General features: G+C 45.2%; 1 protein-coding gene across 5 annotated transcripts in view; it reads left to right on the top strand.

Moving 5' to 3' along the window:
- The window catches only part of Fhip1a (FHF complex subunit HOOK interacting protein 1A), a 241,577-nt gene that overhangs the window by 199,047 nt on the left and 21,274 nt on the right, over window positions 1–21,256 (top strand). For all 5 annotated transcript variants that reach the window (XM_076865272.2, XM_076865274.2, XM_076865273.2 and 2 more), the window contains 4 exons: window positions 4,407–4,574; window positions 9,098–9,177; window positions 16,062–16,252; window positions 19,271–20,383. In XM_076865272.2, coding sequence (XP_076721387.2) covers window positions 4,407–4,574; window positions 9,098–9,177; window positions 16,062–16,252; window positions 19,271–20,383 — 1,552 coding nt within the window. The remainder of the gene's footprint in view (window positions 1–4,406; window positions 4,575–9,097; window positions 9,178–16,061; window positions 16,253–19,270; window positions 20,384–21,256) is intronic.

Here is a 21,256-nt window from a genome sequence, read left to right as displayed (position 1 = left end):
AACCAGCCATTATAGGGAGGATTCTGGTGCTAATTTAGATGCAAATGGAGTTGCCCAACTAGAGCTGATTACAGAAAGGTCAGGGTGTCTGTATGCTCAATTTCACTCCTACGCATTAAGTTAATGTGCTGCTGCAATTGTGGGCATGATGGCTGCGCCTGGGTCTGGCCTTAATTTTTTTTTTTTTTATAGAGTTTTGATTTTATAGAAGTGGAACATGACACATGGTGTCACCTCCTCCACCCATCTCCTTTTAAAAAAGAAAACAAACTGTCCATTTATGAAAAACTTGAAATTCTAATAAAAAAGATACACTTGGAGTTCTTAGGCAAAGATAAAAAGGAGTTAAGTTGACTGAAAACTCAGTTGATATCCTGTTCGGAGGACTGATATCGACCATGTGTGCACTTCTTCCAGGCCAGAGCATGTTGGGTTATATCCTGGAGGATAGGACCTGGGGACAAGCTGGTGGGTGATAGAATGGGAATTGTGCCAGATGTTCTCGACTCCTTGTGGTCAGAAATGTGTTTTGTGCATTTTCATATGTACATGTATTGATCTGTGCATATACATATATATATATATATTTACTGGAAATATGAGCAAAGCACATATAAATGATACTGAATTTTATGTATTTCCAACAAAATATATGTGCAAATGTTTCACAAAACAGCACTTGCTCTTACTACAATCAGTGTATATTAACATTTTCTGTTTGAATCTAGTCTAAACTGTTAGTGAACCAATAATACATTGAATCCACTCACCTACTCTTGGGTGTGAAACTGTCCTTTCAAAAGCACCTATTTAGGAGATTAGCAAAGGCACCTGGCATGAAGAGGGACCCAGACAAGGGCTGGAGGAGGTCAGAGAAAATGGGTGAAGATTTTATTTCAAAGGATGGATGGAAATTGGACTTGACTGATAAAATCAGGTACCTAAGTCAGAGACCTCTTCTCGAACTTGGTCTGAAAAGTAGGCACATCAGAGTGCCCACACAGATGGGTTCTGAAGGTCTAATTGTCCTTATCTTGCCAAGGACAGTTATTTGAGGCAACCCAGTTTTCTTTAGGCCCTTTTGGTCATTGTGGTCCGCTGTTGGTATGAAGTAACATTCGTAAACTTAAACTTTATTACTGATGTGATGTGGTGCTAAGGTGCGGTTTCTGTGTAAACTCATACCTAACTGCAGTTCGTGGGGAACCAGTCAGTGGACGTTGGGGTCATCTGTGAGACATGGTCTTCCCTACACTCACACTCAGTGTCCTTTGTCCCTGGAGCACGAGGTCTGCTGTCTTCCTGTCTGGCTCCTGCCACGTCAGGGCCGTCGTGGAGGATTCCGAGTTACATTCTGCACAGCAGAGCATCTTTCCTCTGGTGGTTTCTCGTCAGCTCTCAAGTGATCACACTCAGGCCCTGGTCTCATCCTTGTTCAGGAGGTTGCCTATTGGGAGGGATTAGAAAAAGTTTCTGAAAGTAAGATAATGGGGCAGGAGAAGATTTTCCTGGATAAAAGGCTTCTGAAGGCTCCCAGGACATGGTGGGGAGAAGAGATGGGAAGGGAACCAGATTTTCCTGGTTAGAGTACTAGTTTAAGGTGAGTGTGACCTTGATTTATAAAGAGTTTGCAACTTGATACTTAGTGAAATTGGGTCTTTAATATTTATAGCCTGTTATGTAAACCCTGCTCCTCCAAGTGCTCCCTTAAATCCTCTTAGCTTATTAATGACAGCTTTGATTTCTAAAAAGAAATCAAATCTTCCATTTATTCAGCCTAAGAGTAGTAAACAATAGCTGTTTAATGCCCTCCTTTCATGTTAGCCCCCCAAGACTGGGGCTTATGTTCTAAGGAGTTTATTGCTGGGCTTTTGAGCTTATTAAGGTCATGTGTAACTTAAGGGGGAAAATCTGATGATGCATGATTGGTACAAAAGCAGCTCCTTGAATTCTGTGTGACATGTCAGTTCAGCTGTGTCAGTAGTTAAGTTGAAACTATGGTATTAAAGAACTGCACACGTGGCCTATTTGGAAGGATTATACAGTTGTACTTTTTTTTCTAGTGATCAGGCTCACTAGGAAATTAGACTTCTGCCTAAATCATTTTGGATTAAGTTTCTGCTGAGCAGCCCAAGGTTGCAGTAGTCAAGTGGATGTGAGCTAATGGGACTACATGTTTGGAGTGGTTGGGTTCATTTGCCCCTAGGTATGCTTCATGACACCCATTATTTTAGAGTTATTTATAAAAGAAAGTTTTTTGGGCTGGGAGTCAGTGGCAGAGTGCTTACCTCGCACTTGCCCTGTGTTCAATCCCCAGCAACTTCCCCCCCCCCAAAAAGTCCTTAGTTTTCTGGGCTGTCAGGATACACATAGAAAATAAGTAAGAATTTAAAGATAAGCTCAACTCTGGCAAATGTAAATCACTAGATCCTTAGGGGCTATTGTTCACTCAGGAGTAAGTACTGACTGTATACCAGGTTTGGACACGGGACTGGAGTAATGAAGAAAAAGACACAGTGTGTCCTGGGACAGCATTAGAAGTGCCACGCACATAGGAATCGCATGGGTAGAAGCAGTTTGTTGGAGGAGCAGGAGCAGTCTAGGAGAAGCACTCCTCTCAGTGTGGGCACCTGCCAAGTGCTTGATGCTTCCCTGTTTCCACAGGTGTGTTTGGGCTACAGGGAGCCCTTTCAAGACAGTCAGATGAGCATGGCATGTTGAATTTTGAGGCTCCCACTGGTGGTGCCGACCTGGGGAAAGGCTGTACTCTGGGGCTTTGCCCAGGCCACTTAGGGAACTGCCATGTGAGTTTGAGTAGATTCTAGAAGAGCAAATACAAATGGACTTCATGAGCATGCCTTGTTTAGAATAAAGAAAGCAGACTGCTGATTTGGTAATATCTTATCCACCTGGACTCATCTTTCTAGAACAGCTGAACACCAAGAACGTTTAAAAAAGTAACTTGAACAGCCAAAATAGATAGCGCCAAGCGTTTACGCACAGATGCATCACTCAGGGCCTATCTAAACGTATCTAGCAGCTCTGGACATCTGGTTTCTAAACTCATCTGTGGGTTTTGAAAGCTGAGAATTAAAAGTGGAAGAGGAATGTAGTATAAAAGGAAAAGCACAGTGATAGTATAATAAAGTGATAGCTACCGCTTTTAAAGGGAGGAAGAAAGAAGATAAACCAGAAAAGAGATGATATAATCCCTCAAAAAGTATTACCCTCTGTTTCATTTGGAATCAAGTCCATTGGGACGGCAGGGAGCTTTCTAAGATTTCCAGGGTGTGCCTTTTGGAATCTGAAAGCTCAAACCATTTCTTTGGTGATTTTCTTGCATTTGAATCTGGATGTTTCTGTACCCAAGTAGAGCAAGTGATGACCCTGGCAGTGACTGCTAGTCATTAAGACATATGTTACGTCACATTTTTAGGAGAATAAAGAAGCATGTGCTCCTTAAAAAATTTCCCAAAAAAATTTTTTTTTGTACCAGGGATTGAACCCAGGGGCACTTAACCATTGAGCCTCATCTCCCACCCTATTTTGTGTTTTATTTAGAGACAGGGTCTCACCGAGTTGCTTAGGGTCTTGCTAAGTTGCGGAGACTGGCTTTGAACCATGATCCTCCTGCTGCAGCCTCCAGAGCCGCTGGGAATACAGGCATGTGCCACAGCATCTGGCCCCAATCAAAATGTTTAAGGTTCAGATTTTGATGCTTCAAGCATGATATCTTCAGTTCTTTGAAAAACTAAACTCTTCAGAGTCTTATTCACTGAGAGATTGACATTTTACTGCATGGGGAAAATCATATAGGTTAGAACATATTAATTTGTATTATAAAAAGTCACAGTTAGTGTATTAAATAGTAAGTGCTTGTAGTACTTTGTAATAATACTGTAAAAAGTTGATTTGAAACTGTCCAGAAACATGTTTGAACATCTGTAGCACTTGGTACCTCTCCTTTGCACTTTATTGTATTATCATTTTGTTTGTTATGGTCCATGTTCCTGGACATAAAATATGTTCCATGTTTCCAGCTGCTTTTACATAGTAGATCCCAGTAGATATTTATTGCATGACTAATAATGAAACAAGTTACATCAGACTTTCTGATTAACCCTTTACTAACCATGTAAATACTTTTCATAATCTTTTTTCCCCATTTTTGATTACACGTATTTGAACCGAATCTGATGAGTAGAGTTTTCATAACACTTGAATTGCTTCTTTCCACTTTTTTTTTCATTGAATTGAAGCTTGGAGGCAGCCTGAGGTGTTCTGCCATGTGAGTAGGTGGTGGGCACCTTTGTCTGGCCTGTCCTGCAGTGGCCAGTGCTGGGTTTGGGGAGGCAGTGTCTCAGCATGGAGAGGCACTCACCTGTGCTCACTCTCTTCTGTCCCAGGTGACTGTGGAGGAGGTCATGACCACGACCGCCTACCTGGACCTTTTCCTGCGCAGCATCTCCGAGCCAGCACTGCTTGAGATCTTCCTCCGGTTTATCCTGCTGCACCAGCACGAGAATGTCCACATTCTAGACACTCTCACCAGCCGAATCAACACCCCATTTCGGGTAAGGGGAGCCCAGGAGGAAGGGAACTGGTCACTTGGATTCCAGGAGAGTTTGTTTTGGTAATGAAATTATGAATATTCTCTCTTCTTTCCTTCCCTAGTCTTCCCCCACCCTTCTTTTCTTTTTCTCTCACATCCATTACCTTCTTTTTAATTGTATAGAGATGAATTGGATTTATTACTCTATTAAGAGCCCTCCCACTCACTGTTTTTCACAGGAGATCTTTCTCGGTTTGTCTGAGTTAGCTCTTCTGTAGAATTAGCAGAAGGTACTTCTCAAAGGGCAGGATTCTGGAGAACATAAGACCTTAAGTCCAGGTAAAACCAAGGAACCAGTGTCAAGTCTGGATGTTAGAGATCATATTTCTTTCCGTGCATATTTTGAAGTGAAAGTCTGAGAAGTTGGGAACCCAGGGTCATTTCACCACTGAGTTATATCCCCAGTGCTTTTAAATTTTTTTTTTTTTGTTGTTGTTGTTGTTTTTTAAATTTTAAGATAGGGTTTCTAAATTGCTGAAGATCTGGCTAAGTTGCTGAGGCTGGCCTCAAACTTGCAATTCTCCTGCCTCAGCCTCCTGAGTCACTGGGATTACAGGTGTGTGCCACCATAACCAGCTAGGTGGTCACTCTTTAGTTTGGAGCCCCGATTCCCTTTGAAAATCCTGCTATTGCTATTACTGCCACCTATCATAACCCACTCTCCAATAGTTGTAATTATTGTTTTAAAACAATAATAATCGAACAATGTATCTTTGAGTTTGTAACATATAGATGTAATGTGTTAACAGCAATATCACAAAGAGGGGAAGAGGAATAGAGCCAGGTGGGAGCAATATTTCTATATTTCACTGGAACTAATTTAGCATAAACCTAAAGTAGAGTCTGATAAATTTAAGCATATTAGAAGAACTAGAGCAACTACTAATAATACAAAATATAGTGAAAAGATCGTTAAAGAAATTAAGATGTTACACTAGAGAAAATATTCATTTATGATTCCACCTAATGGCAGAATACACATTATTCCCCAATGTGCATAGAGCATTCTTCAAGATAGACCATAAGCTCTGTCATAAGAAAAGCCTCAGTGTTCCAGTTATTTTGAAAAATTTTAAAAAATAAAAAGCTTCAGTGGATCGCGAAGGATTGGAATTATGCAAAGTATGTTCTCTGATCAAAACGGATTGAAATAAAAAAATCCCCAATATATAGAAATTAAATAGCAAACTCCTAAATAACTAGTAGATCAAACCAAAAAATCGCAATGGAAAGGAGAATTCACTTTGAGATGCTGCAACATGGATGATATTAAGCTGAGGGTGATACCTGAGGATATTATACTAAGTGAAAGAAGCCAGTCAACAAAGGAGAACCCACATGATTCTATTCATCTGTGGTATGTAAAGCAGTCAGACTTTATAGAAACAGAAAGTGGAATGGGGCCATCAGGAGCTGAGTTGGGGGTGAATGAGGGGTAGCTGTTCAGTGGTTCCATTGTAAATATTTTAGAGATCTGTTGCACAACAATGTGCAACAGATACTTTACATTACTGAATACTTAACATTACTGAATTGTACATTTAGAAATCACAAATTTGTTCAATTTCATGTTGTATGGTTTGTTTTTAACAAATTACAACAGAGGATAATTAATCTAAATTTATGACACACTCTTCCAAAAATAGAACAGGAGGGAATACATCCCAACTCATGTCTACAATTTGAAAACCTAAAGTTATCACAAGGAAATTGCAGACTAGTACCTGTTATGAATTTAGACATTCTCAACAAACACTAGCACATAGAACCTAGAATATTTAAAAAGCATTATACACTCTGACCAAGTGGGATTTAGCAAGCCAGGATTGCAAAGCTGCTATAAAACTGGAAAATCAATTAATGTAATATGTCATATGAACAGAATAAAAGAAAAAATCATGTAATCATCTCAGTAGACACAGAGAAAGCATTTCACAACATTTGACATGATAAACATACTCAATACACTGGAAATAAGAGAATATATGAAATCTAATACAGGACATCTATGAAAGACTCAGAACTAACAGTGTACTTGATAGTGAAGAGAGCGTGCCCCCAAGATAAGAGCCTGCCTCACCAGCTTTATTCCTTGTATACTTCAAGTTATAGCCAGGAAAAGTAAATAAGAAAACAGATTGGGAGTAAAATCATCTGTATTTGTAGATGACATGATATTATGTAAAAAACTAAGGACTACACTGGAAAGCTATTAGGACTCATAATGAGGTCAGTAAGATTGGAAGATACAAGATTAATACACAAAAGTCAATTTTATTTCTGTTTAATAGAACTCAGCACACCAAAAATCCAATTAAGAAGACAGTCCTATTAACAATAATATCATAAAGAATAAAATATTTAGGAATAAATCTCACAAAAAAACTATAAAACTTATTCTTGTGACAACTATAAAAATTGTCTTCATATACTGGAGACTTGATATTGTTGATATGGGAATACTCCCCAGATGCATCTGCAAATGTAATGCATCCCTGTGAAACTCCTAGCTGGCCTCTTGGATGAAGTCGATGAGCTGATCCTAAAATTCATATGGAAATGCAAAGAACTCAGAATAGCCAAAATAAATTGGAAAAAGAACAGTTGAGATGCTACAACATGGATGAATCTTAAAGATATTGTACTAAGTGAAGTAAGCTGATCAACAAAAGAAGAATGATGATTCCATTCACTTGAAGCATGTCAAGTATTCGAACTCACAGAAACAGAAGGTAGAGAGGGGAGTGGTGGTCAGGACTGGGTGATGGGAAACATGAATGTCTATTGAGTTTCAGTTTCGGTGTAAATATTTGAGATTTCAAAGCTTCCTTCAAAATGATGGCAATCAAAACGGCATGGTATTAGTAAAAGGATAGACAAAGAGATTGATGGAATAGAATTGAGACTTCAGAACTAAACTCACAACTTCAAGGTCAATGGGTTTCTTTTAACAAGGCTTTCAAGATCAATTAGTGGGGGAAAAATAGTCTTTTCAATAAACAAAGATGGGACAATTGGATACCGACATGCAGAAGAGTGAAGTTGAATTCCTTCCTCACACCACATGTGTCAACCTAGAAACAGATCAAAGATCAAAGACCTCAACATAAGAGCTAAAACTACAGAACTCTTAAAAGAAAGCATAGGAGTAAATCTTTGTAGCCTTGGTAGTGGTTTCTTAGGTATGAGCAACAACAGAATAAACAGATAAACCAGACATCATCAAATGAAAACTCTGTGCTTCCAAGGACACCCTCAAGAAATTGAAAATAAATCCACAAAATGATAGGCAGTTTTATACATATGCATAATTCTTGTACATAAATAAAGAACTCCTGCAGTTCAGTAATAAAAAGAATAAAGCACTCTGCTGAACACCCTCGACGGCGATTTGCAGGGGTTACTGTGGCAGTAGGTGAGAAGACTACCTGAGACTGGGAGGAGGAGGGGCTGGGTGCAGAATTATGAGTATTTCCAAGGGGAGGTGATGTCTGAAGTAAGCCTTGGAGGATAAGAAGGATTTAGCCTTGGAGAAGGCAGAAAAAGGCATGGCAGGTAAAGGAACAGTGCAGGTAATGACTTGGAATGGGACAGGATATGTTGCTTCCAGCTAACTACAAGTGTATGACCTGCCCTGGGCAAAAGAGATGTTTGGGGGCAGGTCAAGTATAGCTCTTTTTTTTATAACACCATAGTGGATTTCATTGACCAGGTTTTAAGGCCATCATGCCTAGAAGACAGGCAAGCTCTTTTTTCTCCTGTGCAAAGAATGAGAGCCTACATTACTTAAATAGCCCTGCGGACTGGTGGAAGCTTACTCTCAAAGGGTAGAGTGATTTTGTAATGCATCTTTATAGATCTCCCCTGTTCTAGAGTTTATCTTTCCCTTTTGGAAGTCAGAGATTGAAAGACTTCTTGTTATTTTTTAATGAACTTATTAGGGAGCTATATCATCATACCCTCAGCACTGTAGGAAATGGAATCAAGCAGAATATTTGCCCCTGCACCAAGGAGGAGCCGAGGCTTGGGGCTGAATTCTCTGCAGGGAACTGTCTGGGTTACATGCAATTTTCTGTGATCCCTCTCTTGTAAATAAGCAATGCCATGTTCGAAAATGACCCAGGAAAACAAATTACCTGTAAAGGAGCTCCACATGAGGTGGAGGGAGGTGGAGGGAGGTGGCAGGGAGTAGGTGTGTGGGGGGAGCTGTAGGGGCGTGTTTATCTGGATCTTTATAAGTTGGTGATAGGCCTTTTTGCAGGAGGCTCCTTCTGCCTGGTGCTGTAATTCTAGGCACTGGCTTCCTAAGCAGCTCCCGTAGGCAAGTCCAGGATACCCAGTCTCAGGCAGCAGTGTGCTTTTCGTCAACACTGCTGGGGGTGGGGGGGCGCATTTTATTTTGTAATTCTGATTTATTTGCCATCTGTGAGAAGTAGAGTTTTGATTCCACTCTCTGAAATAGAATATGTGTTGACTGCTTCCCAGCTCTGCGTGGTGTCCCTGGCGCTGTTCAGAACTCTCATCGGTTTACATTGTGAAGATGTGATGCTACAACTAGTTTTAAGGTGAGTTACCCCCCACCTTTGTGTGTGTGTGTGTGTATGTGGCTCCCTTTAAAGCAAAATTAATTGTATGCTATTAGTATTTTATTTTTACTTTGGTAATGTAAGCTAAATATGAGCAACACTTCTGAGGAAGAACGTCATCAAGAGCATCAATTTAAATTTTGCATTGTGTCCCAAGGTTAATCTGAGTTTTATTCTGTGAAGTTTTTTTTTTTTTTTTTGGACAGGGGGGTATATGCATCTTATTATAAATGTGATCCTAGAAACATCATGTGGACTATTTGGAAATTTTCACAAGTATCATGAAAGCTCTTTGGCTGGTGGTTGAAGTTCTTTCTCCTGAAGTATGTTTATTAGGGATCTTTGTTATTAAAAACAACTGTCCCAAAGATGAAAAGCTGTTGAATACAATTTGGCATTTTCTTTGGTAGTGGTACGCACTATCAGATCTGTGATCATGTTTCAATTAAATTCCATAAATATTTAATCAGCATTTTCCATGTGCAACTCTGCAGGGAGGGAGGTGTGGGAGCAGCTGAGCTAACAGGACTTCTCCTCAAGGTGGCCCAGGTGGCCTTCAGTACAGGTGGAAAGGGTTCACAGTGGCTGGTGGGTATTGGGAGTCAGAACAGACTGCTACTGAGATACTTGATGTGGTGATGCAGGTAGGAGACTCATTGGCACCAAGTCTTGCCTTGGCCCAGCCAAGCTCTTCTCTAGTCCCCAAGGGGAGCATCTGCTTTTGTGTAGGGGTTCCACCCCACACCCCAGTGCAAAAGTCTGTAACACCCCAGGCTACCCCATGCTGCTCTTCCTCCTCTTCTCTGAACCCAGATCCTGAATCTGGGGATCGACTCCTTGAGCGAGACCCATCCCAGCAGTACCAGCAACAGAGATAGGTAGAAAGTTGCCCCAAAGCCTAGAGGGGAGCGAGGGCCGGGGCTGGGAGGTGCTCCTGAGGAGAGTTGGTCAGGGTTTGTGCTGACACTCCCTTCCTGTGGTTAGAATGGAAGAGAGAGCCAGCATCCCTCAGCCGGTCACCCCCTTCTCCTTCCTCACAGGACTTCCTGACCCTCACTTGCCCATCCTTCGGAGTCGGGATGGATGAAGCAGAGATCAGGGAAGAGGGAGTAGCCCTGGGCTTTCCTTAGTTCACACTGGTCATGTTGGAGTGGAGAGTACGGAGGAGAAGGCACTTAGGGTGGATGTCACAGCATTTACAGATAGGTAATCGGGAAAATTAAGGGGGGGTTGATCCTGGAAGAACAGCAGCAGCAGCAGCAGCACCCCTGGAGCTGGTCAGGAATGCAAGTTCTCAGTCTCCTCCCAGATTCTCCGGAATCAGAAGCTGTGGGGTAGGACCCAGCGAGCTGTTCCAACACCTCCTGAGGATTCCAAGACCCTGATAAGCTCCAGAATCAACCGAAAGCTGGTGCAGAGGAGAAGGGAGCAGTTAAATGAGGAGTCCAGAAAAGTTGATAGCTGTGTGTTGTGGGGGCCTCACGGAGGGGCCGCTTTATGGGAGGGTTTTGCCTATTAGATTTTTAAGTAAAAAATGTTTTTGAACTTTTTAGGGTTGAGATCAGGTCATCAGTAACTAATCTTAAGGCATTAGCAGAGAACAAATCCTGTCATACAGTGGCGCCCTGGGTAGTCTGTCCTGAAAGGATGACTTGAGTCCCATCGGGTCTCCACTGACGCAATGGAAGCTTTAACCAGGCCTGGAGGGAATCCAGAAGAGCAACCTCTTAAAGTCTCTTATTGCCAAAAACCAGGCTTTTACTCCTAGGTGGGTAGAACTGGCTTGTATTTTAATGTTAAATGCTTAAACACTGCTTCTTTGATGGCAGGAAGAGCAGCTGGCTCTTCAGTGTACCTGGAAGCCTGGCCCCTGCCCAGAGGCTAGAGCATCTCCACTGTGGGTCAGCCATGTGGGTCAGGACAGCTTTGGCCTAGGTGATGGCAGGGTTGTTTGCTGGCCATTCAGTGACCTTTACAAGGTGAGCTCTGATCACCTTTTCTCTGCTTCTAAAGCCTTGCTTGTAGTATTAAAAACTGTCCTCAGAGATGGCATTAGCCAAGGCCGCATCTGGGACCAAGACATGTACCTTATGAAGATGGAGAAACCAGCTCATGTTTGAAATAGGAACACGTCCAAGTCTGGGCTAGTCATTTCCATAGAGGGTAAGAACAAGTAATTTCCCAGAAAGTGCCTGCAGGGCACGTTGTCACAGATCTTGATGGTATAATGCACCAAAGGCTAGACCTGAGCTGGTTCATTTCTCCTCTTCCTCTCTCTCCTTCTTTCTTTCTTTAATGAGGATGATGGAGATCATAATACCATAATAGAGTTGCTCTTTTTTTTTGGTGGTGCTAAGGATAACCAGGGCCTTTTGCTTGCTAGGCAAGTGCTCTGCCACTGAGCTACACCCCCAGTCCTGATATGGTTTTCTTGATTGAATGGTTCGTCTATTTCTTTTAATATTTTTTTTTAGTTGTATGTGGGCATCAAACCTTTATTTATTTATTTTTATGTGGTGTGGAGGAAGGAACTCAGTGCTTCAAATATGCTAGGCATGTGCTGTACCACTGAGCCACGACTCCAGCCTGGTTCCTGTATGTCTAATTTTCCTGCACTGCTGGGGGATTTCATGGAGAGAGAGAGGGAGAAGACGCACACAAGAGGCCATTGTTCCTGGTTTCCTTCCTCTGAACTGCTCTTTTGCTCTGACCTGTTCTGGTTTTGGAATGTGCTGCCTCATGAGGTTGTGAAGATCACGTGTGGTGATACATGTGAAAATATTTTAAAGTGCTGTGAAATATTATACAAATTTAGGGAGGGAATTCTTTAGAAAGTTTAACCTTAAACTCATGAAAGCAGTTATCTTCTCTCATTTAGAATGTCTCCAAAGCAAGAACAATGAAAACTCTATTCTTCTAGTCATGTAAACTTTAAAGGACATAAAAAAAATAGATTTATAACCCATCCTTTTTTTTTTTTTTTTTTTGCTACCATTACTGTCTTTCAAATGTTCATGGCAAACTCGGAGTTCTCAGAGGCCCTAGAGCAGTAAAGATTGTATGAATGCTTTTTAATGAAGTTATTTATTATGTGATAAATAAATGATAACCTTATGTCACTTTGTATTGCAATTCAAATGCTCTTATACATTGACACTTCATAGTGATATTCCATTCATAACAGATACAAGTTTCTCTTATTTGACAGGGTATCAGAAAAGCAAGTGGAAATAAGACACCCCAGGAGAGGATATTTTAGTGAGCAGAAAACCAAGAAGTCACCCACCTCCTTGGAAGTGACATGTGATAGACCAAGGACAGACAGGCAATACTGACAAGCAGTGAGGTGACAGATTTGCCCCTGTATTCCTGGAACTTCCCCAGTTTAGGTGAAAATTTAATTGCTAGACACCTGAATGCTGTTTCTGAATATCCTGGTTGGCATTTCCTTCCAGAAATGCCTGTGTGCACTGCATCACCATTAGGTTCCCGTAGTGGCTGTTGTGCTTGGAGAGAGGCCGCGTGTGCACCTGAGGAATGCTGCTGCCCTCTTCCCGGTGTTGGGGTGTGCAGCGGGGGGAAGGCAGGAGTGAGGCAGGCACCGGGGAGGAGGAGTGGAGCAGCGGCCAGGCCGTCTCTCTCTGTGCCTCTGTGCCTATGGTGCGATCTGGGGTGACTGTCATCTCAGGAGAAGCACCTTGCTCACCTTGCTGTATGTCACTGCTTTGTTTTGTTTTTCTCGTCAGTGTAGCAATAAGCTTTGTCACCATTCCTGTCATTGGCTCGTGACAGAAGTGATGGTTTATTTTAATGAGTGATATCCAGGAAAAAGGAAGTAGACCCAGGGTTGGGGAATTAACAAAAACCAAAAGGACAATGTGGACATTTTCTTCCCTACTGTGATGGGAGATGGGTTCAAGTCATCTGGACATCTAAAGTCAATAATTAATCTCTGACTAGTATTACATCTTTCTGAATTTAAATACAAATAAGATAAAGTGATGACAGATACCTATGCAAAGTGCTTATGTGAGCTTTCTGCTATGGACAGCCACTTTGTTTTGATATTTGACATTTTAGGAGTTTCTAGCATTCATTCCTTTCCCAATTTTTCCCTCTAAGTGATGGAAAGACAGAGGGTTGGGTAGGGTTTGTCTGTTCCTTCCTCTGTGAGGATCCTTCATTTTAAAGACCCTGTGAAATAACTACCTTCAATACTAGGGAGGTTATTCATTTGAATGGACGCCCCTATTTCCAATTTCATAGAACCTCCTCTTTAACCAACAGGGGATCTCCCTTCAATTGATTTATTCAGAAGAAAATTCTTAGCTTCTCCTGCAAGTATGTATTTGCAAAGTTGCAAACTGCTAGTAACTCTTTATTCTAAAACAATTTCAAGCTACTGACTGGTGGTATCTGATAAATAGCTTTATTAGCTTTGATCCAGTGTTCCTTTTTTTTTTTAACACTTCCAACAAACAGTAGAAATCTGTGTATATCAACTTAAATCAGGAAATATGTTTGGTTTGAGCTGCAAGTACTCATTGAGTTCCTGCAGTATATAAAAACATTGAAGCAGTTTATTCCATAAATAATTAATGACCAAAATAAGGATACAGTGAATCCTGGGTAATCTGAATACCACCAGCCTGTGGTAAGGAAGAATTCACATCAGCAACCACAGGACAGGTTTCCTTGGCTCTCACCTGCCATCTCTTGTCAGATCTTGCCCTCCTGCAAACATCGGTCATCGCCTCTTGGGGTCCCCAAGCAAGGGTGCCAGCATGGGTCTCAGACAGGTCTGCCTCCCACCTTGGTGTCCAGCGGCCCCCCCGTGTGCTCCCCCCTGCTCTGACCCTTGTGTTAGTTCTGCCAAGTATCCTGGCCCCTCCTGCCGCGCTGGAGCAGCCCACCCTCCGGGGTGCCCACTGGGGCCCAGCTGTGCTGTGTTGAGACCGAGGTGGGAGGATGCCTCTGTCCCCTGTGTCACTCTTGGTCTCTGAGCATCTGTATTCGCTGAAATCCTTGGGAAGAAGGCTCCTTCGTTTCCTGCCGTGACAGCGCTCCTCCCGTAGGGCTCAGATATGAGTCCCGGTGAAGCCAAGGGTTAGAACAGGCCTGCCCCCTCTCCCACGCTGTCCTCCTCCATCTTCCCTTTTTGTTCTTGTGGCTTTTAGCTTTCATGGAACTGAGCTTACGGAAATAGATGCCACCATGTCAGAAGTGACTGGTGGGTGGGTGTGGTTTGGTGATAGTGTGGACGTGTGGGGGTCGGGGCAGAGAACAGGGGACAGGGGACAGGACCCCTTTACCTAGCTACACCAGGAAGTTAGAGTCTGTGAGAATCAGTTTGATTTTTGGAGGAGCTGAGGGTTAGGCGGCAAATTTGTCACTTCATACCTGGAAAGCATTCTTAAAACCTTCACTGTAGGAGGAGGAGGACCATGAAGGGGAATTCAGTCGCCTTCCTCTTGACTCGGACTCTGCAGTGGACTGGTCATTAACATCAACTCCAGTTTCCTCATTTGGATCTTCAGCGGATGAGGGAGACAGCTCGAAGTCTGCAGGCTCTGGGACATATCCTAAGTCGGGAACCTGAGTCACAGCTTGTTAGCCTCTTTCTCTAGAGCTCAGCACCGAAACAGAAGCCATTCCGGCTCATGGAAAGGCTGTGACTGGTCCCCTGAGAGCTCAGGCTGCTCTGTGATTGGCTCCTGCTCACGCTGTGGCTGGCCTTGGGTCCTTTATCCCACGTGCTCCATCTCGGTTTAAGTCAGCAGTGTGACTGTCCCTGTGAAGAGAGAATGCTACTTATACCCTTCCTTCTACGCACGCACAAAGCCCACCAGTAGCTCCAGGTGCGTCAGAGAAGATGGCGCAGTTTATTGTCTCCAGGTGCATAACCACACTAAGATGCTCTCAGTCACCTAATCACCTAGTTTCCTAATTTTTTTTTCTTTTTCACAACTGTGACTAACAGACCTAACAGAACAATATTAGAGGAGGAAAAGTGTATTTGGGGGTCTCAATCCAGACAGCAGGCTCCATTCCTCAGGGTTGAAGTGAGGCTGGACATCCTGGCAGAAGAGTGTGGCAGAGGGAAGCAGCTCACATGCTGATCAGGAAGAGAGAGACTCCACTCGCCAATACAAAATACATACCCCAAAGCCATGCCCGATGCCCACCTCCTTCAGCCACACCCACCTGCCTCCAGTCACCCTCAGAGCTCCCATCAGGGGTTACTTCAGACCTTCTTGCCTTGTCTCCCACGTGAGCTTTGGGGGACACCTCACATCTAAACCGTAACACAGCGGTTGCTGGCCAGCTTCATTGCCTGCTCTGAGCCCAAGTTTTCAGAAGTGCAGGACAAAACGGCTGAAGCGGGTCCTTGCTCTGGCAGTGAATCATGTTGAAGAGTCAGGCCTGAAGCACTCGTGGACCGGGCGACAGTGGTGCTTCAACAGTGAGCAGAGGGAAGGGAGCGAGCGGCTCCATCCTGGAGTAGAGAGCCGGGAGCCTTCTCAGGGTGGGTGGCCCTGGAGCTGGACTTTGCAGGGTGACAGGGCATTTGTCAGGCATAGAAAGGAAAAGCACACTCCAGGGGAATTTTGGGTGGTGCAGAGGCCAAGGGCAAGGAGGAGGCTCATGGAGGTCAAGTTGGGAAGGTCTGTGATGCCCTGCAAGGGGCGGTTCTGTCGGGAGGAGCAGCCTGGTCAGGGGGTGGGCGAGCCCTGGTGGCCTGGTGGGGGTGGGGAGAGGACGAATCCTGGCCGCCATCAGCAGGGCTGACGGTGCTTTGGGACTCAGTCCCAGCAGGGTCCAGGGCATTGCAGGGACTGATGCAGCTCTGTCTGTCTTTCCAGGTATCTGATCCCCTGCAATCACATGATGCTCAGTCAGAGGTGGGCTGTGAAGGAAAGAGACTGCTACTCGGTGTCTGCGGCCAAGCTTCTCGCCTTGACCCCTGTCTGCTGCGCCAGCGGGATCACACTGACGCTTGGGAACCAAGAGAGGGATTATATTCTGTGGTCAAAGTGGATGCATGATGGCTCAGGTAGGAACTCACTAGTGACAATCTTTAACCCAGGATGCCACGTTCCATCTCTCCTGGGGCCTGGGGCCTCAGGCAGGTGGAGTAACACAGAGTCCTGTTTCTTCGTGAGTCACTGGTTGGCTCCTTCTCTGCCTCACAAGGGTACGGACGCTTGGTCATCAGTGTTCACTGAAGCTCCGGGTCATCACCTTGGCAGTTGTCCCTGGCCCCTGTTTTAAGTGGCCCTTCTTGTGGCAAAGTCCAAATGTGATATCTACAACAAAATGAGGGTCACAGGTGTGGCCACGGCTGTCGTAAGGGTGGAGCTAGCCCTCGTCTGAACCCCACAGTGTCCCACTTGTTTGTCAGTTGTGTCTCCTCATCGCTGGGCGCCGTGGCACACACCCAGCCCAGCCACTTGGGAGGCTGAGGAAGGAGGACTGTAAGTTCTAGGCCAGCCTCAGCAACTTCAGCGAGACCCTGTCTCAAAACAAATAAAATAAACAGGGCTGGGGATGGTAGGTCAGTGGTAAAGTGCCCCTGAGTTCAATCCCAGGCACCCACCTCCTAAATATATATCTTATTATAAAACTTGCAGTTTGTGGTGTCAGCTCTGTCTGATTAATCTGACGGACAAGTAAGGGACTCTCCTAGATGCTCTCCCCCACAGGAGTTTTAAGACTCATGTCCTGTTTGTCATCTACAGTTCACTTTGTACCAGTTAAATTTAAATGGCCACCTCTATTAACCTTGGTCCTCTGGCAGCAGCTGGTAACAAGGGGACAAACATTTGTGTATCTCTAATGGTCACCCGGCGGTTTCAGTTCAGGAACATTCTGCCTATCCTATGACCACTAGGAAATGATCCAGTCCTGGAGGTGACTTAAGTGTTTCCAGCCAGTGTTCTGATATCCCCTCTCATCATGCCATTCTGTCCACCCAGCCATAGTCCTCTTAGGTGACATCTGTTTAAGAACTGAGCTTCTTGACCAAGAAAGTATCCAAGTATTTGATGTAAGTGCAGTTTTTAGGAATTAAGGTTGTTTTACTGATTCTTGGTCTTTAAATCAAGATATAGTGCATACATAGAAATCAACAATTTATATGGCTGTACCTTAAATATATTTTTCTGTAAGGCACAATATTGTGGATATCTTATATTTTTCTCATTCCAAAGTTATTCTTAAAAACATATTTAAAAATTGATGTCTTTTTAAAAAATTTACTATGCAAGTTTGTTCCAAGAATGATGTTGTGGCTCAACTTGCTGCAGAACTCAAAATTCAGATTAAACATATGATTGTGTGTGATCCCATTTGCTGCTTTGGAGAAGGCAGTGTTCCTGTTTTATAGATGAAGAACAAACTCAGAGAGGACTTGACTTGTTCAAGGTTAGCTGGTAGACTCTGATTCCATATCCCTTGGTTTTGCACATCCTGCTCCTTCGTGAGTCACTGGTTGGCTCCTTCTCTGGCTCACAAGGGTACGGACACCTGGTAATCAGTGTTCACTGAAGCACCAGGTCGTCACCTTGGCAGTTGTCCCTGGCCTCTGGTTTAAGTTGCCCTTCTTGTGGCCAGATGGACACCAGATGAAGGCTCTAATGGGTGGATCACACACCTATTTAGTTAGCTAATGTAATGACTGGGCAGTGGTTCACAGGTAGGATTCTGAGTCTTGGCTCTACCACTTTTTGGGGCAAATCACTGAACCCTTCTAAGCCTTTTTCCTCATCTGTGAAATAGAACCTCCCCTGAAGGATCATTCTAAGGACAGGTGAGTTAAGACACTTAAAGTAACTCTTAAAAGACTGGCATGTAGTAAGTGCTCAGTAAATATAGCTGGTGGCAGTTTTTGATGTATTTTAAAATTTTGTTTTGTAGTTGTAGATGGGCACCATGCCTTTATTTGTTTATTTTTATGTGGTGCCAAGGATCGAACCCAGTGGCTCACACATGCAGGCAAGCGTTTGCCACTGAGCTACAGCCCCAGCCCCTTGATGTACTTCTACTTAAGGTTTGTAAGAGACAAACACCATCCTTTTGGCAGTAGAGCTGTACAAATGGATCGTTTCTACCTGAACAACCTGAAAATGTGCACTTGTAAAGGCCCGACCCTCACCCAGTCTGGTAGAGATTCAGATCTTTGTGTGGCATTGAAGGAAGAGTGGGGGTTGGGGTGGGGCTGCCTGTGCTTGGATGGTGGCCCTGGCCCAGTTAGGGGAGTGTGTTTCTATCTAGGAGTCTCAACTTCTCCAGCTGTAAGTGGGAAAGTAACCTCCACCATGCTGGATTGTGGAGAGGACTAACTTCCCACAGCAGTCATAAAGAACTGCAGCATCTGGATGGTGAAGACATGGTAGAATATGTTTTTCCTTGTCTTTCTTTTTCTCCTTTCAAGGGAAAATGGAAACTTAATTGCAGATGTTTTCACAACTGTTTCAGTAATTAGGTTGGAACTGGTAACATCAAAAGTGGTCATGTGGTAAGATAGAATTCCCAGTTTAAAATGAGTGGGCCAGTGAGCATGACTTGACTTAAAGAGACCACATGGTACATTTCCATATCCCAAAAGTCCCCAGGAAGGTAGAATGAGTTAAAATCCAGGGTTTCTCTACAGAAAACCCAGTTCCCAAATACATGGGTTACCTTGAACCTATGGGTTCTTCCTTTCACTTTAGAGTCAAAGTAAAAACTCGCCAGTTATTACCCAGTCTGCAGGAGGTACCATTAGGTGTACCAGGTAATCCTCTCAACCTAGAGGCGGCCCTGATTAGCCTTCTTACTTTTCTAATGACGGGTGTCAAGTAAGTTTTTGGATGGCTACCGCCAGTACCCGACTGGCCATTTCTGTCTTCTCAGAGAGTAGATTCTCTGTCATTGTCTGTCCTTCTTCAAATCTAGGCATTTTTTTAAAAAATCCAAAAGCATTTAGTCAGAGATTTCTAGACCTAGAGTGGCTGGTGACCCGGCTTGGCCCGAGTGGGCCCACCCCTCCTGCCACACTGGCCCGGCCCGACCGCTCTCTGCTCTCTTGCAGGGCCCGGGGAGCATGCCCTGCCCGCCCCTGCGCCCGCGGCCTGCATCGTGGAGTACGGCAAAGCCCTGGACGTCAGCTACCTGCAGTACCTGTGGGAGGCGCACTCCAACATCCTGCGCTGCATGCGGGACTGCCGCGTCTGGTCGGCGCTCTACGACGGGGACTCCCCGGACCCCGACACCTTCCTGCAGAGCGCGGCCGAGGAGAGCGCCTGCCCGGCCGCCCACCTCGGGGCAGTGGGGCCCCAGCCGGCCGCAGCCAAGGACAGGGGCCAGACGGAGCTGGAGTGGGACGACAGCTACGACACGGGCATCTCCTCGGGGGCTGACGTGGGCTCCCCCGGGCCTTACGACGAGGCGGAGACTTCCGGCCCCCCAGCCCCCGTCGACCCCCCGAAACACATCCAGGAGATGAAGAGGAACGCCATCCAGCTCTTCAGAGGCCCCTACATCGAGGAGTCGGACTTCCAGGACGACGTGATGGTGTACCGGCTCTGTGCCCAGAAGGACGCCGAGGACGCCGCGAGGTCGCAGGAGCCCGCGGGGCCCCCAGTCCAGGGCCAGCCCGAGGCGCAGCCGCCCCCAGTGAACAACGGGCCCCTGCCCAGCCCCCAGCCCGATGCGGAGGAGGAAGAGCAGAGGGACAGGGCTGACCCCCTGCCAGACGCGTCCAGGGAACCAGAGCAAGAGAGCGAGCCTGAAGTCGCCCCGGAGTCGGACTCGGGGTCAGCAGCCGCGGGCCCCGAGGCCGAGCACAGCCCCGACCCGGCCGAGGTCAGCCCCGGGAGCGAGGATTTCATGGCCCAGTATGACCAGATCATCAGGGAGCTGGACTCGGGCCCCGAGAGCCTGATGGACCAGCCCGATGGAGCCGCGCCCGACCCCTTGCTTCTCACAAAGGGGCGTGGAGGAAGGGGAGAGACGGGCCAAGGGGAAAAGCCCGGGGAGGAGGAGGAAGAGCCGGAGAAGGACCTCGAGGAGGAGGACGACGAGGACTTCGACTCTTTCATGGCCGAAGCTCCTTCCCAGCCTGTGCGCTCCCCATTTGGGTTGAGAGAGGAGACGGCCTGTGCCAGGCCCCAAGCCATGAGGACTCAGAGCACCCCGTTCACAGGTGACCATCTTAAATTGCTTTCTGATTTCAGCTTTTGAGAATCCTTGTACATTTTGGAACAGGAAAGTGAGGTAGGTGAAGGTGAGCAGCGAGGAGTGAAAATATTGTTGTAAAGAGCAGAGGGGAGCACATAGTTTTATTTTGTCATTCTTAGATTGTCTTGTTCATTTAGCAAGTTAGGGGTTAAATTTTACTTCCTTTGATGAGTCTGTGATAAAGTAATAGGACTGACTAAGCCACCGGGAATCCAGCCTTAGTATTCAGTAAACCAGTTCCTTTAGTCTAATATATAGTTCTCCTTGGCATTTGTTTATAGGTGTCTTTTCAAAACTTACCCTCGCCCACTGGAGTGTTTGTTCTGCTCTGTCCCCAGCATGCAGAAGGTGCCAGAACCTTTCTGAGTGACAGAAGCTGTGCACACACATCAGAGGTCGTGGGAAGTGGGTTGTACCTTTGGGAGTCCATTCAGATACTGCAGGATCTTCACCCTAAGATAAGGAGAGCAGACCCGTAGGTACTCCTTGCTCATCTGCAGGGTGATACTCTGCCAGGCAAAAGGGACAGGATGGGAAGCAGATGAGTGCATGGGGTGAGGAATTAGGATAGAAAATGTCACTAATTATTAGGCAATAAAATCTGAACTTGCAAATGGTGGTGCCAAGGGAATTTCTACAGATGAGAAGGGTCCATTATACTCAGGGAGGCTGGAGTGGGACCCCAAATGTTGTTTGGTAGCAGGGAGTGGTGCTGGAAGAAGATAGTGTCACAGAGCAGTGGCCTTGGAGTTAGGCCTGTGGGTGGGTCCTGGCTGTAGCCTCTTATCAGCCCTGTGGCCTTGGCATTCCCCAAGACCTGGCATCCCGGGGCCCTCCC

The sequence above is a fragment of the Callospermophilus lateralis genome, chromosome 8, assembly GCF_048772815.1.
Source record: "Callospermophilus lateralis isolate mCalLat2 chromosome 8, mCalLat2.hap1, whole genome shotgun sequence".
Lineage (NCBI taxonomy): Eukaryota > Metazoa > Chordata > Mammalia > Rodentia > Sciuridae > Callospermophilus > Callospermophilus lateralis.
Note: the sequence above shows the minus strand (reverse complement) of the source record. Positions and strands in the feature narration are given on the sequence as shown.